Source organism: Anarhichas minor, unplaced genomic scaffold (assembly GCF_050575085.1).
Source record: "Anarhichas minor isolate MPS153535 unplaced genomic scaffold, ASM5057508v1 ptg000051l, whole genome shotgun sequence".
NCBI lineage: Eukaryota > Metazoa > Chordata > Actinopteri > Perciformes > Anarhichadidae > Anarhichas > Anarhichas minor.
This window is the reverse complement of record NW_027466497.1, coordinates 6,984,250-6,996,987: the sequence shown is the minus strand read 5'-3', so window position 1 is coordinate 6,996,987 and position 12,738 is coordinate 6,984,250. Positions and strand designations below refer to the sequence as shown.

Genomic DNA, 12,738 nt, shown 5'->3' with positions numbered 1-12,738 from the left:
CAGACGACCCCTCCTTGAAGAAGGCGAGAGAGGATACAGCCCCTCTGTCAGCTCGTTGTGGGCAAGATTCCTCCTAAAGAGCAGCTTTATGCGCCGCAGACCGCCATGATTAACGTATTTACAGGGAGATAAAGAGGGGGGGGTAGAGCTGGACGGACAGGGAGAGAGATGGATTAGATTATGGGAGTGAGCCGCACACAGAATGAACATGTGTATCAGCCTCAGCTCGGGGAGCGGGTTGAGAGGAGGCCAGGTCGATCGGGTTGAGCCGGGTTTAATTCAGCTGTCGAGGAACGTTTGAATTCCCACACCTTACTGTCAGTTTGGGGGGGGGGGGGGTGAAATGTGGCAAACAGTGATTCATGTTAGAGTGAGATTTATGTTTTGTTTGAGCGGATTTGACGTTTCTGTCAATTTGGCCGAGAGTCGCGGTGGTCTAATCTGTGTGGGGGGGCTTTACGGACAGCGTTAATTAACCCAGAGGTTGATTAACAGTGTAACTGTGAGCATTGGGAATAGGAACTTCCTTGGGCATATTCAGAGCGTGTGCACGACAGTGTGTGTGTGTGTGTGTGTGTGTGTGTGTGCGTGTGCTAGTATAAAAAGTCCTCTGCGACCGGGGTCGGTGCACGTCCGTCTACATGAGTCTCTCTGCACATTTGATTCTTCTTTTTCTTCCCGCTGCATTCATTCCTTTTGATTAAAGCATTGATGGCCGGCACTGAGAGTCCCATTACGCTGCAGCTCAGAGTGTGTATCACACATGCGTGTGTGATTCTGACAGTTCGAGCAGGAAGTGTAATGCTTGTGTGCGTTCCCCCTCTTTCATCTCCCGTGCGCTGTCGCGACGCTCTGCCCTCAGCGAGCTCGCCTCAGATGCCAGGCCATCTCACAACCTGCTTCAAAGGGCTTCTCTCACTTCCAGTCGCTGTCTGTAATTTCTCTTTTCAATCTCACGACTTTCTCTGCAAATGGCCTCTAATTCTTGGCCACTTCTTTAGCCTCTCCCCAGGTGGTCTAATTTATATTTCTGTGCTTGTAATTTGTAAACATCTGTGACATATTAAGGCAGGTGCACCTTTATGTGCACTCTATTAATTGCTTATAATTTATAGTGATACCCTGCATTTTACTCTGTATATCAGTCGCCATGTTATCTCATCTTTAAGTTATCTTTACTTGGTTTGCTCACAACCATCAGTCTCATTTTCCTCTATTTTTATCATCGTACAAATAAGGTTCGACTCTCTCCTCATTTCTCTCCTCTCATGCTGCATTTCATCATCTGTCCCTCTTTTTTTTGCCCTCTCCTTCCTTTGCTTCTTCCTTCTCCCTCGGGGGATCAAACACCTTGCTCTCATAACAAAGGGGCAGTAATCCCCTTTAAAACTGTCTCTCTTTAATCTTCTTTTCTAGTGCTGTACTGTTTTAACTCCTTCTCCTCCGAAGTCTTTTCTTTCCCTAATTCATCTTCTTCACTGTTTCGTCCCATCATCTTGCTCTCTCTTTTCAATGGGACTTAAACCAGCTTTCCTCTTCCCTATTTCTCATCTTGTTGTTTTCTTTTCTTTCAGCTTCTCCTAATTCTGACCTCCTTTTTCTGCCTCCATCTTTTCTCTTGCAGATGAGATTGATATGTTGGAGCGTCTCTGGCTGTCGGGTATCTGCCACAATGATAAGATCGAGGTATGGCATCTTCCCTTTCTCTCCTTTTCTCCATCAGAATCTACACTGTTTTCAGAATAAACTAAATGTAGTCCAACCTTCTCCATAGTCAGCCAATCAGTAAATGCATTAACCCACTAGGGACCCAACTGCGAATATTTTGCTTCAAAAATATTCATACCTGCAGTGATGCTAAATTGCAACAGTCACAATGCCTTTTTAAAAAAAAAGTTCTAATAGATTTGAGCCGGCAGAGGAACAACTACCGGGGTCCTACTGAGCCAGAGCAACGTCTATCAGCTGGTTGCTTGCCTTCGTTTCATTTTGGTTTGCTTCCAAACACAAGTACCTATAAGATGGTTGTTTCCTGTCGTTGGTTTGGATCATAATCACACACCAAACAACACTGCACTGCAGGTCAATCAGAGGAGATCCGACCGTCTCAGTTTTGGATGTATGTGCGGTTATTTGGTGTTAAACAAATCAATAATACTTATTCATTCAAAAGTGAATGCAGTCTGGCTGCAGATGAGAGCTATGGATGTTGAAACTGCATTAATTAAATAGTCCGAAAACTTATTTTTTGGGGGTTTGTTTGATGTAAACAAGATATTATTTGGCAACTTGCATGTTTTGGTCTTTGCATCAGTGTTCTGAGCACAGAGGCCATAAAATATCACAGATGTGTGCACCGAGAGCAAAGGGTTCTCTGCTGTACTGCTGGTTGTAATTAACTTTGTATCTGCTGCCTGGGAGACAAATTGACCCTTGTTGATACATATACTTTCCTGTCTTATCTCTGCCCCTCCCTTCTTATATGCTTTCCTTTTACCTATTCTGCCTCTTCTTTGTACTCATCCCTGCTCTCTGCTTTCACCTCCTATAATGTTTCCCATTCCTCTCCTTCCTTTCTGTCGTCACTTCAAGGTGATGAGCAGCAAGCTGGACATAGACAACATGGCCGGGGTCTTTTACATGCTGCTGGTGGCCATGGGCCTCAGCCTCCTGGTATTTGCCTGGGAGCATCTGGTGTACTGGAAATTACGCCACTGTGTGAAGCGATCTGGTGGGATGGACTTCCTCCTGGCTCTCAGCAGGGTGAGATAAGGCAGCACAGACAGTCCATACACCCATTGCAACACCTCACATCCAAGTGTATTGGCTAACAATTAACAAACACCTGAAACAACTTCTTTAGGGAAAAAGCTTCAGAAGTTGATGGTCCTGGCAGTCCAATATCATATGTGCCCTTTAAAGGACCTGCCTGTTAATAAAAGTGCCAGTGAGGCATAGCCCGAAGCCTCACTGGAATCTTACTGGCCGTTTTAACAAGACTTCCAAGACTATTCTCGTTGGTAGAATTTAGATTTCCAAACCAATGGCAGAAATGGATGCTTTTGTCTAAACGTTGTTTTAAATGCATATCACACAACCTCCTTAAGTCGTGTGCAGCTCCTTTGTGTTGGGTGTATCTATATTCAAGACAAATGAAGGAACACCTGAGGTACATTTTAACAGAATATCCAATAATAATTCATGTCAACTAGATTGAAATGATTTAATACGTCTGAGACGTGCACACCCTCAACCTGAGAGGGTAGAACGAATCAGTGAATAACTACAGATCCCTGAATGGAATAGATTGACTATAGCCATGAAGTCCACTTCATTCAGGAAAATAGAGAGAATAGATCAAGCAAGGTTAATGAACAGTTTCCAGATAAAATCAAGATATGGATTGCAAAAGAGTCGGTGCATCTCCATACTGGTACTTGTTTCTGGCACTAAGCAAGGCACAAGGAGGTTGAGCCAAAAAGAGGAGCATCGATGGTGTTTATCCTTGGAGTCACGCCAAAAGGTCCAGGAGAGAGTGATGCTTTCCTTGAAGGCCAGTAGAGGTTCGTAAGTTCATGCCGGGGACTTGGAAATATTTAGTATATGTCCTGAGAAAGACTTTCAGGGGTTGTGGTGAAGGTATGGTAGAGGGTGAAATTGCGGGAAAGAAGGGAACAAGGTAAGAGCTTGAGGTAATACAGGAATGGGAAATAGATGATGCTGTGATTGGGGAAGGACAATGAGGAGAAGTGCAAAGGTAAGGGAGGGAAACTTTGAGATAAGAAGACAAAAGAGCCGCCAAAGAGGAAGCATTTTTTATCGGTTCTGTCGTGAGTTCAGGTGGACTTTTGTGCTAAATTTGAAGAAATTCTCTCCAGCTGATCCTGATATATCACGTTAACAAAAATGGACCAAACAGACAACCCACGAACATAATGCCTCAGTTTATCAGCCAACGTCAATAAATTTATGGGAAAAGAAAGAACAAGGCACAGACTAGGAATGAATTTAGAAGAGCAATAACACAAAGAGGCGAAAGGGAAACGAGAGTTTAAGTGATGATAACTTATACATTATCTTGACTGTGCACATAATCTGGCACAATGTGGATTCAAAATGGAATTTAAAATTGACCACATGATTGCAAGTTAGTTAAAGGAAATGTAAAATATTCATTGCTCACAAAAATAAATAACAGGAATCACACTGTCCCTTCTTCCATGCTAATAATACATCAAAACCACCATCAATCAAGACAGAAATCCTGCTGTAGCGATGGGTTTGACCCGAGTCCAGCACAGATCAGAGTTTAACAACTAAGACAATGTTTGGCACTAGTGTGAGTGGAACCTTCAGCACAATGCATGATTGTGTATAGTGCCTGGTTAGTGACCATTAGTTGTATACTACTTTTCATGATGCATTGGGAGATACTTTGAGCCCATTTTGTAGGGTATAGTAATTCTCACTATGCATTCAGACAGCACTACAAAACAGCAAACTCACTATATATTGCAATATATAGTCAGTAGTGAGTGATTTCGAAAACTATCAATATCTGCGGCAAGTAGCTAAATCAAATAAAAGAGTTTCTATTCTCCACAGTTTATTATTAATCCTAATCAAATATGTTGGTGTGAGAGCAGCCAAGTCACAAAAACAGGAAACTAGACTAGTTTTGAGTAATTTAGAAACAGTGTGACATCACAGTTGTATCCAGATCCAATAGTGTTTATTTATGTTATGTGTGTGTGTTATACAGACATCTATATCAGTGTGCTCAAACCCCTGTTAGTCCCAGGCATGGGTCTTTGTGTCCTCGAGGGTCTGTATACTGATAGAAGGCCGATCTGCTATTTACTGAGCACTCTCCACTGTTTTATTGATAATGTATGTTGACCATGTGGTTGAAAATCCATGCAGTCTCAGATATTTTCCAACGGTCTTCCCTGCAGACCCTTTGGAGTGTAATTTCACCTCTCCATACATTCAGAGCATACCAGCAAATGTTCTCGCATGAGCAAACTCTACTCTATCTGTAGCATTCCTCATTCGAAGAATAAAACCATCAATTCAATGCAAAGGCCAATCCCAAGACCAGTTAGCTTGTATCTCCCAAGCTCTGTGCTGTGCTTGCATTAGAGCTTCTGCAGCTGGCCTCTGTGGCTTGCTTTAACCCAATCAGTGACTCACCCAAGTTTCAATTTCACAGTGTGCTGCGCCCCATGCTCTGGAAACTGAGATAGCACTGCTGCCACTGGGACTGCTGATGCATGTGTCCGGAAGGGCCATTATTACAGTCTCTCCATCAGATCTCTGTCCCGGCGGGGAACAGAGATTTACACGAGGCCCCACACATTTTGTCATTAAGATGTGACCGATATCTAGGGATATTATAAATCATCTTCAGGTACAAAAAGTAATAGAGTCTTTGTGAATGAAAATGGCTCTCAACAGGACTGCTAACAGCGAGCTGTAAATATACAAACGTAGGGGAGAAAGAGCACTCAGGCACAGTCGAGGTAGCATCGCTCATCTGACATGATTGTATAGTTGATTGATTCTGCTTGGGGTTTTAAAATTTAAAAAGATATCATGAGCAGTGACTAATTTACACTCTGGCTCTTTCATTTCATGTTTTATTCATGTCAAACATTGTGGGATGTTGCTGCTGAGATGGAAAAAAAGGCGGATGGTTCTCACCATGCACGTTCGGAGGAGTTCATTAAAAGCAAGTGAGAAAGATTTCAAGCGGCTTAAAAAAACAACACCAGGACCCGTAGAAATTCGATTTTCATTTCAACAAATGTAACAATACTGCATGGAGTGAGAAGATCAATCAGAACATCAGAACAACAATAATTCCTTCTGCAATATAAGGTTTGGGATTATATTGAATTGTTTATTTCATTAAAAAAATTACCATTCAAGGCATTTTGGGCTATTGAAATCTTACTCAAAGAGTAAACAAACAAACACATTCTCACTCCCAACCTGTCAACCTTACGCTTAAAACCATGGTGCTGTAAGTAGCCCTCTAGCCTCAGCTTTGTACTTGTCAGAATGGCAAGTCAGTTTCCGCTCGTTACGGATATAGTGTCTTTTCAAAATGAACTTTCTATGTAGGATTACTTAGCTTTTTAGGTTGAGGCAAGAGTACTTGGTTAAGCTGAGAAAAAAGTTGTTTGTTAAGTAACTGACCAAGCGTCATCTGTTGGGAGTGAGAACTGGTTGAATATACATGTTTCAAGTACTGTATTTCTTAAGCAAATGTAGAAATTTTCCTTGATAATACTAAATATATATATTACAGAATATATAATATATATATATACTCTAATTATAATTTTTTGCACTGGGAAAATACAGCCCAAGAAGAAATGTAGCTCGTTGGGTTCCGGTTCAGTAAGCCAGCTGGCAGCTGAGAGGCAAGGTGATTCTCTTAAAACTCAGCATCAGTTGTTTTATTTGCACAATGACAAAATAGGTTTGGTTGCTTTTGCTCTACCCTATTGTTTTGACTCCTCTCCAGAAGATGTATGCTCCTTCACATAACTCCTTTTTACTGTACCAGCTATGTGATATTTTGTTTACTGAAAGCTTTATTAGTGTGACAATTGACATCTTGGTAAACTCGGTCCACAGTTTCTCCAAAACTCTCATTAATATTTAATGGTCAGCACTCCATGTTGTCTGCCTGTGTAGGAGATATAGTGACACAGAGAAAGAGGCAGACAGAAACTACCTCGAGCGATTTCCCAGCATACTGAAAGACAGAATAAAGATATTTTCCTCTTTCCAAAGTGGAGACTGTTTTTGCGAAAGGTGTTTAACCAACAAATTTACACAGGCGGTGGTAATGCAGTGCGCTGAATAAAGATTAAAGAAAGTGAGGTGGATAGAGAATAAATAATAATACATATGTTTAAGCCAGACAAATGTAAAGCCCCTCTTAAATGCTACGTGTCACAGGATCCTCTGTGAGGTGTTCAAGTGCATCTGAAGATCTTAATATTTTTGACAAAACCGGTAAAGGCTGGAACAATGACACTAGCAGTTTCCTGGAGATAGCTTTCATACGGTTTGTGTAAGTATCAGATAAAAACTGCTTTCCCTTTCAAAATTAAGAGATGTCGGCTCTCTCTGTCTGTGTCTCTCTGTCTCACATATACACACTCAGTTCCTCCTTATCATACTTAGCAGCCTGCTGGTCTAATTACAATCTCTCTTGTATCTCTCCACCTAGGGGATGTACAGTTGCTGCCAGTTTGAGGATGAGACAGCACCAGGAAGTAGCTCTTTGCCCCAATACCACGCCATGACCGCCATGTCCACTGCAGCCCAACAACACCTTGTTACAGCCACAATAAATAACACGACCGCCATTGCCATGGTTCAGCAGCAACAGCATCAAAAGCACCACCAACAACAGCAGCAGGGGCCGACCTATACCACCATGCTACCCGGGTCGCCACAAACTACAGGACACTCAGCAATGGCTCTAGGACCCTCAAACAGCCCCTTGCTCGAAGGCCCCATGCCCTGCTCCAGCTTCTTGCCTCGCCATGACCGCAGACTTGCTGTGGTCGATCGCTGGAACAGATCAAAGCCAGAGAAGGTCATGAGTGGAGGAAGTGGTGGTGGAGTGGGTGTTGGGGGAATAGCAGGAGGGATTACTGAACTTCAGGCCCCGCAGTATCAGCTGAATCTTGGACAGCACTGGAGCCTGCAAGGTGGAGTTGCAGGCGGAGCAGGGGGAGGTGACACAGGGCTAGATGAATATAAGCGCTACTATGGTCCTATAGATCCAGAGGGGCTAGGAGCTAATGCTGAACAACAGGCAACAGGCCCCCAGCAGACTCCCAAAGCTAATCCTAGAGGCCCCAAAGCCTCAGGGATGCAGCGGCTGCCTCCTAAAGGCCCCCAACAAGGCCCCCAACAAGGCCCAGGGCACTTAATCCCAAAGCCACCTCCAACGCTCCCATCTTCCCCACGAAGGCCTCCTTTCTGGCGACGAGGAAGCCTAGCTCAGGCAAGGAGAAAAAGCTCAGCAGGTCCCCTGTATGAGAATATACTCCCTCTGGGTAGAAGAGGAGGTGGGAGGTATGGTGCAAGCGATGGAGGTGGAAGGAGAGGGCGACGTCCTCCACCACCTCTGCCTGTCCCACTCTCGTCCCCTACCCACACTCCTACCACTCCCTCCTCTCCATGCCGTTTCTACTCCTCCTGCTCCAGTGCCTCGTCCTCTTCCTCTTCCTCTTCATCGTCATCATCTTCTTCTTCATCCTCTGTCTCACAGTCTCGGTCGAATTCCCCGTCTTCTTGCTCCAGTGACAGCTCCTACAACTCTTCATTGAGTTTCCGGTATCGAGCAGGCGACCGGGATTTTAGGGTTGATGTTGACAATGATTCAGATTTGCTTACAGAGGAGTCCAGCCTTCTCCTGGGAACACGGAGGAAGATCCGTTCCCGTCGCATGTCATCGCGCTCGCTGCCGTGCAGCCCACCACCTCCACCAATTCCGCCCCGGAAGCCACGCCCTCAGAGGGATTATGGCAGAGAGAGAACAGGCAGCCAGCTGGTACAATTACAGGAGTGGTGGGCATCGTGGGGAGACAGAGAGCGAGGGCGGGGAGGAACAACAAGCAGAGGAGAGGGAGAAGTAGTAGGTAGAGAGGAAAAGAGACATCACAAAGAGAGGGAACGTGAGAGGAAGAGGAGGAAGAAGGGCAGGAAGAAGAAGAAGAGGGAGGAGAGGGAAAGAGAAAGGGAGCGAAAACGGCGCAAAGCAAAGAAGAGGAAGAAAGAGGATAAGATGAAGAAAAGAGACCAGAAGAGGTCAGAGCAGGAGGGAGGAGATGCTGAAAAAAGAGAGGAACTCAAATCAGGGACACCAGATTACCCATCATACCCAGGCCTGAGGCGAGAGTCTTTTCGGAAAAAGAGTGAAAGTTCAATCCGAAGCTATGGATGGAACGTCCCAGGCGAAGAGGAGAGGAAGGGAAGAGAAGAGAAAGACAGGGATGATGGGGCAGAAATCAGAGGAAAAGAAAGACAAAGCAGGAGAAGGAACAGCAAGAACTTTCCTAGCTCAAGCAGTAAGCCTTCGACATCTGTCAAATTCTGGGGAGGGGTCAATGTATCCTCCGACACCATTCCATCTGCCTTTCTGCCCTTGTTGCCTGTCTCTTCTAAAAGGAGGAAGAGTAAAAGTTCAGACCGGGATGCTGTAGGTATGGAAGTAGAGAGGAGGCCACTGCTAGGACGGGATGGAAGAGCTGAGATGCCCTCCAAGGAGGGGTTATCTTTCCACGAGTGGGAGTCCGGAGCAGAAGGTGAGGAAGAAGATTCTGAGCTAGAGAGGAGGAAAGCGGACCGTGGAAAGAGGCGTGGAGGAGGAAGGACAATGTCAGATGAGGAGCGGGAACGTGATAAGGTAGTCGGGATATATTCTGATGATGATGGTTCTTCAGGAGAATTCGGGAAGTTTGAGAGGTACTGGGAGGATCATGAAGGCAGGGCAGTAGGAGGGATCGGCGGGGGTGGTTGGTTTTTCAGCACCTACCCCTCCAGGGATAAAACCGGCAGCGTCAACAGTAGAGATGACCTGTTCTTGGAGCGAGGAGACAGGTGGGGGACAGCAGAAAGTGGATGGGGGTCAATTGGAGGTGGAGGAGATGGAGGAGATAGAGTGTGGGGATCAGGACCACGCTGGGCCCCTACTCCGCTCACGCCACCACCTCCTCGACGATACTGGTCAGTCGACAAACTCCACATACAGGATGAGAAGAAGAGTAAACGCAAATCAAAGGACAAGGGAAGAGGGCGCGCAGCTTGTTCCTCCTGTCATTCCCCCCGACACCATCCGCACTCCCATTCCTCAAAGTGGGCCCGCATGACCTCGCGCAGCCAGGAAGAGCTGTATCACCGGAGTTTTGGTGGTCCCTTGAAGCCAAAACATGACTCCTCATCCTCCTCCAAACCTGAGCGCTCACAGAATCCACCCAAATCTGGCAGCCAGTCGAACCTCAGTATACTGCAGCGAACGCAAAGAACAGATAGAGATCGAGGACGGCAATCATCCCCACCCCCGAGTCTCATATCAAACTTGCCACCACCACTCCCTGCCCTTCCAGCTCCTCCATCTTCATCTCACCCTATCCACGTTCCTCCACCTACCTCCTCCTCTTCTGTATCCTCCCCCTCTGTTGTCTCATCCACTCCGGGGGCACCCCAGCCCTCCTCCATGGCTTCGGCAAGTGCTAAACTACAGTACCAGAGGTTGCGCTCTGTACCCCAACCCCAGAGGTTTCCTCAGTCTCCTCACTTACCCCTCAAAGCCAAGAGCCTTTGCTCAAGAAGGGGCTCAGCCCATTTCTCCAGCGTGGAGAGTGAGGTCTGAAGTTCAACAAGGTATCAAAAGTCATAAGAGAGCCCTGCCAGGCTGAGTCGAAGCAGATGATCTTGATCTGAATCTGCCCAGCAGGAAACATGACTGCGCGGCCAAGTTAGTAGAGTATACGCACTGAGCCCTTTCCTAAAGTTCTGCACAAACAAACAAACCAGAAAGCCAAACAAACCCTATGGGGTAGGTCAAAGGGAAACATAAGCAATGGTGTGCTTACTGTTATTTCCTTTCATCCCTCTCAGTATGTGAATGACTACAACCACAGCAACAACTTGCATCCTGAACTGGGTTATTTACCAATACACTAAAAGCAAATCGGACAGTTAAGGTGGTACAGCTGAAGATGACTCCTTTGCTATAAAAGTAAAGGGCTTTGGATGTTGAAGCAGAGCAGTAGTTTGTATTCTTAATGCTTACTGAGGGCTCAGGAACTTTGTAGTACTGTATGCCTGCTGCTCTCGGAAGCCTTTAACACAAAACAGTGTTCTTATATTTTTCCCTTAAAAAAAATGGCTTACCCCTACTGTCCTTTTTTCCTGAACAAACTGTTTACACCCCCGCAGAACTGTGACACCCTCCCGAAGCACCTTTGTTGTGTATGATGAATACCTTCTTGTTGAGAGGGAGAGGAGGGTGATAACTACCTTGTCTTCTCTGTGTTTTCCATGCAACCTATCCTGTTCTCTTCTCTTTTGTTCTGCCCAGTTTCCCGTTCTTTCTATCTTTCTCTTCTTTACTTCCTTCGTCACTTTATTGAAGTGTCTTGTCTCCTCATCTCTCTTGTCCTCCCCTCTTGGGTCCTCTCCTCGATGTGATTATTCTGTGTGTCTGTGCTTTTCTGTGTTTGTATTCTTGACAACAGGGTAAGTCAACTGTGACTGATATTCTACTGGCTTAATGAAAAGCTGAGTGCCAAACTTAAGTAGAGCTCGACATCAATCTGTACAACCTTAGCTGCTATCTTTACTTTTATCGTGCAGAGTATTCCACCATCTCTCAAATATGTGCACATTCAAATACACACACATAAAAGTGCACAACCACTTGCATACATGCACATGCAATTCATCTATTCTCTTTATTCACACTCTGTTCATGCTACAATCTTATACTTTTCTTTTACTTCCGTGTTGTAGATGTTGTTCGTATTGATTGTGTTCTATATATCAAGACATGTATTTTACATCTAATACAATGTAAGCACTGTGCCATACTACTCAAGCTGCACATCGTCACCTTCGTAAAATAATGGCCCAAGTTATTCTTTCAGGTTTTTCAGAAAACACAAAATAAAACGGCCTAATGGGGCGTTCACACCAAACGCGGCACGAATTATTCGCGCGAGTAGATTACATACAAAGTCTATGCACAGACGCGATGAGACTGGCGCGGCGCGAATTTGCGATGGCGCAGTGCAATTGACGCGAATTTGCGTCCGACGCCAAATCGCCCCAAACGCATGAGTTGAAATTTTTCAACTTCGGCGAAATATTCGCGTTACGCTCCGGCACGATAGCCTATCAGCGTTGAGTTGCTTCCCCTGTCATCACTGACTTCCTGCCGTTGTTGAATCAGGAAATAAATACTGTAGCCGTCTGTGTTCACCCAGAGCTCTACGATACCTCATATCAATACAGACTGGATCAAACTATGTGTATACATGTGTGTGTGTGTGAACCATATGGTACAAACAATGAATAGACGCTGCCGTATTTACGTCTAGATGACGTTATTGTGAGTGCTGGTGGAGCTGCTACAATGTTAGCATAGCCTAGCACCGATCCATCTGGCTCCATTGAGAAGACAAGTAGCCTACAAATCGGCATCATTACGTAGTTATTTCGGAGTCCCTTTTTGTCGGAGAAGACAAGTACAAATCGGCATCATTACGTAGTTATTTCGGAGTCCCTTTTTGTCGGTTTATTGCCGTTAAATCACAGCCAAATCAGTTTATTTTGTGTTCATACAGCTGTAGTAAACAGCGACGTGTGGCTTTGCTAGACACAGTGAATACACCTCGATAAAATCCATGGAGCTCCTCTGGACAATATTATGAACCCAGACATGACGGTGTTTCGTTTCCCGGGATATCTGTGACTTCCACAACACGTACTAAGCAGAAATAGAGGTTATTTTTTCCATGGTTAAGGGCGGACATTTGAACAGCTTTCAGGGCGATAAGCCACGCCCCCTCTCCGGTGCGATTCGTGCGAATGAACACAAATGGTCCCCGGCGAGACCGGCGGCGCGAATGACGCGAATTTGGTGTGAACACGGCATAAGTCACACTCTTGACATAGGCCATTATACTACAGGGGAACTGAGGATGT

The 12,738-nt window shown here is 45.3% G+C and overlaps 1 protein-coding gene across 1 annotated transcript in view; it reads left to right on the top strand.

The window, feature by feature from the left end:
* Positions 1 to 10,402, top strand: part of grin2da (glutamate receptor, ionotropic, N-methyl D-aspartate 2D, a) — a 116,932-nt gene extending 106,530 nt beyond the window's left edge. The window contains 3 exon segments of the mRNA XM_076112746.1: positions 1,625 to 1,686; positions 2,593 to 2,763; positions 7,247 to 10,402. Of these exon segments, the coding sequence (XP_075968861.1) occupies positions 1,625 to 1,686; positions 2,593 to 2,763; positions 7,247 to 10,402 (3,389 nt within the window).
* Positions 10,403 to 12,738: the final 2,336 nt, after the last annotated feature.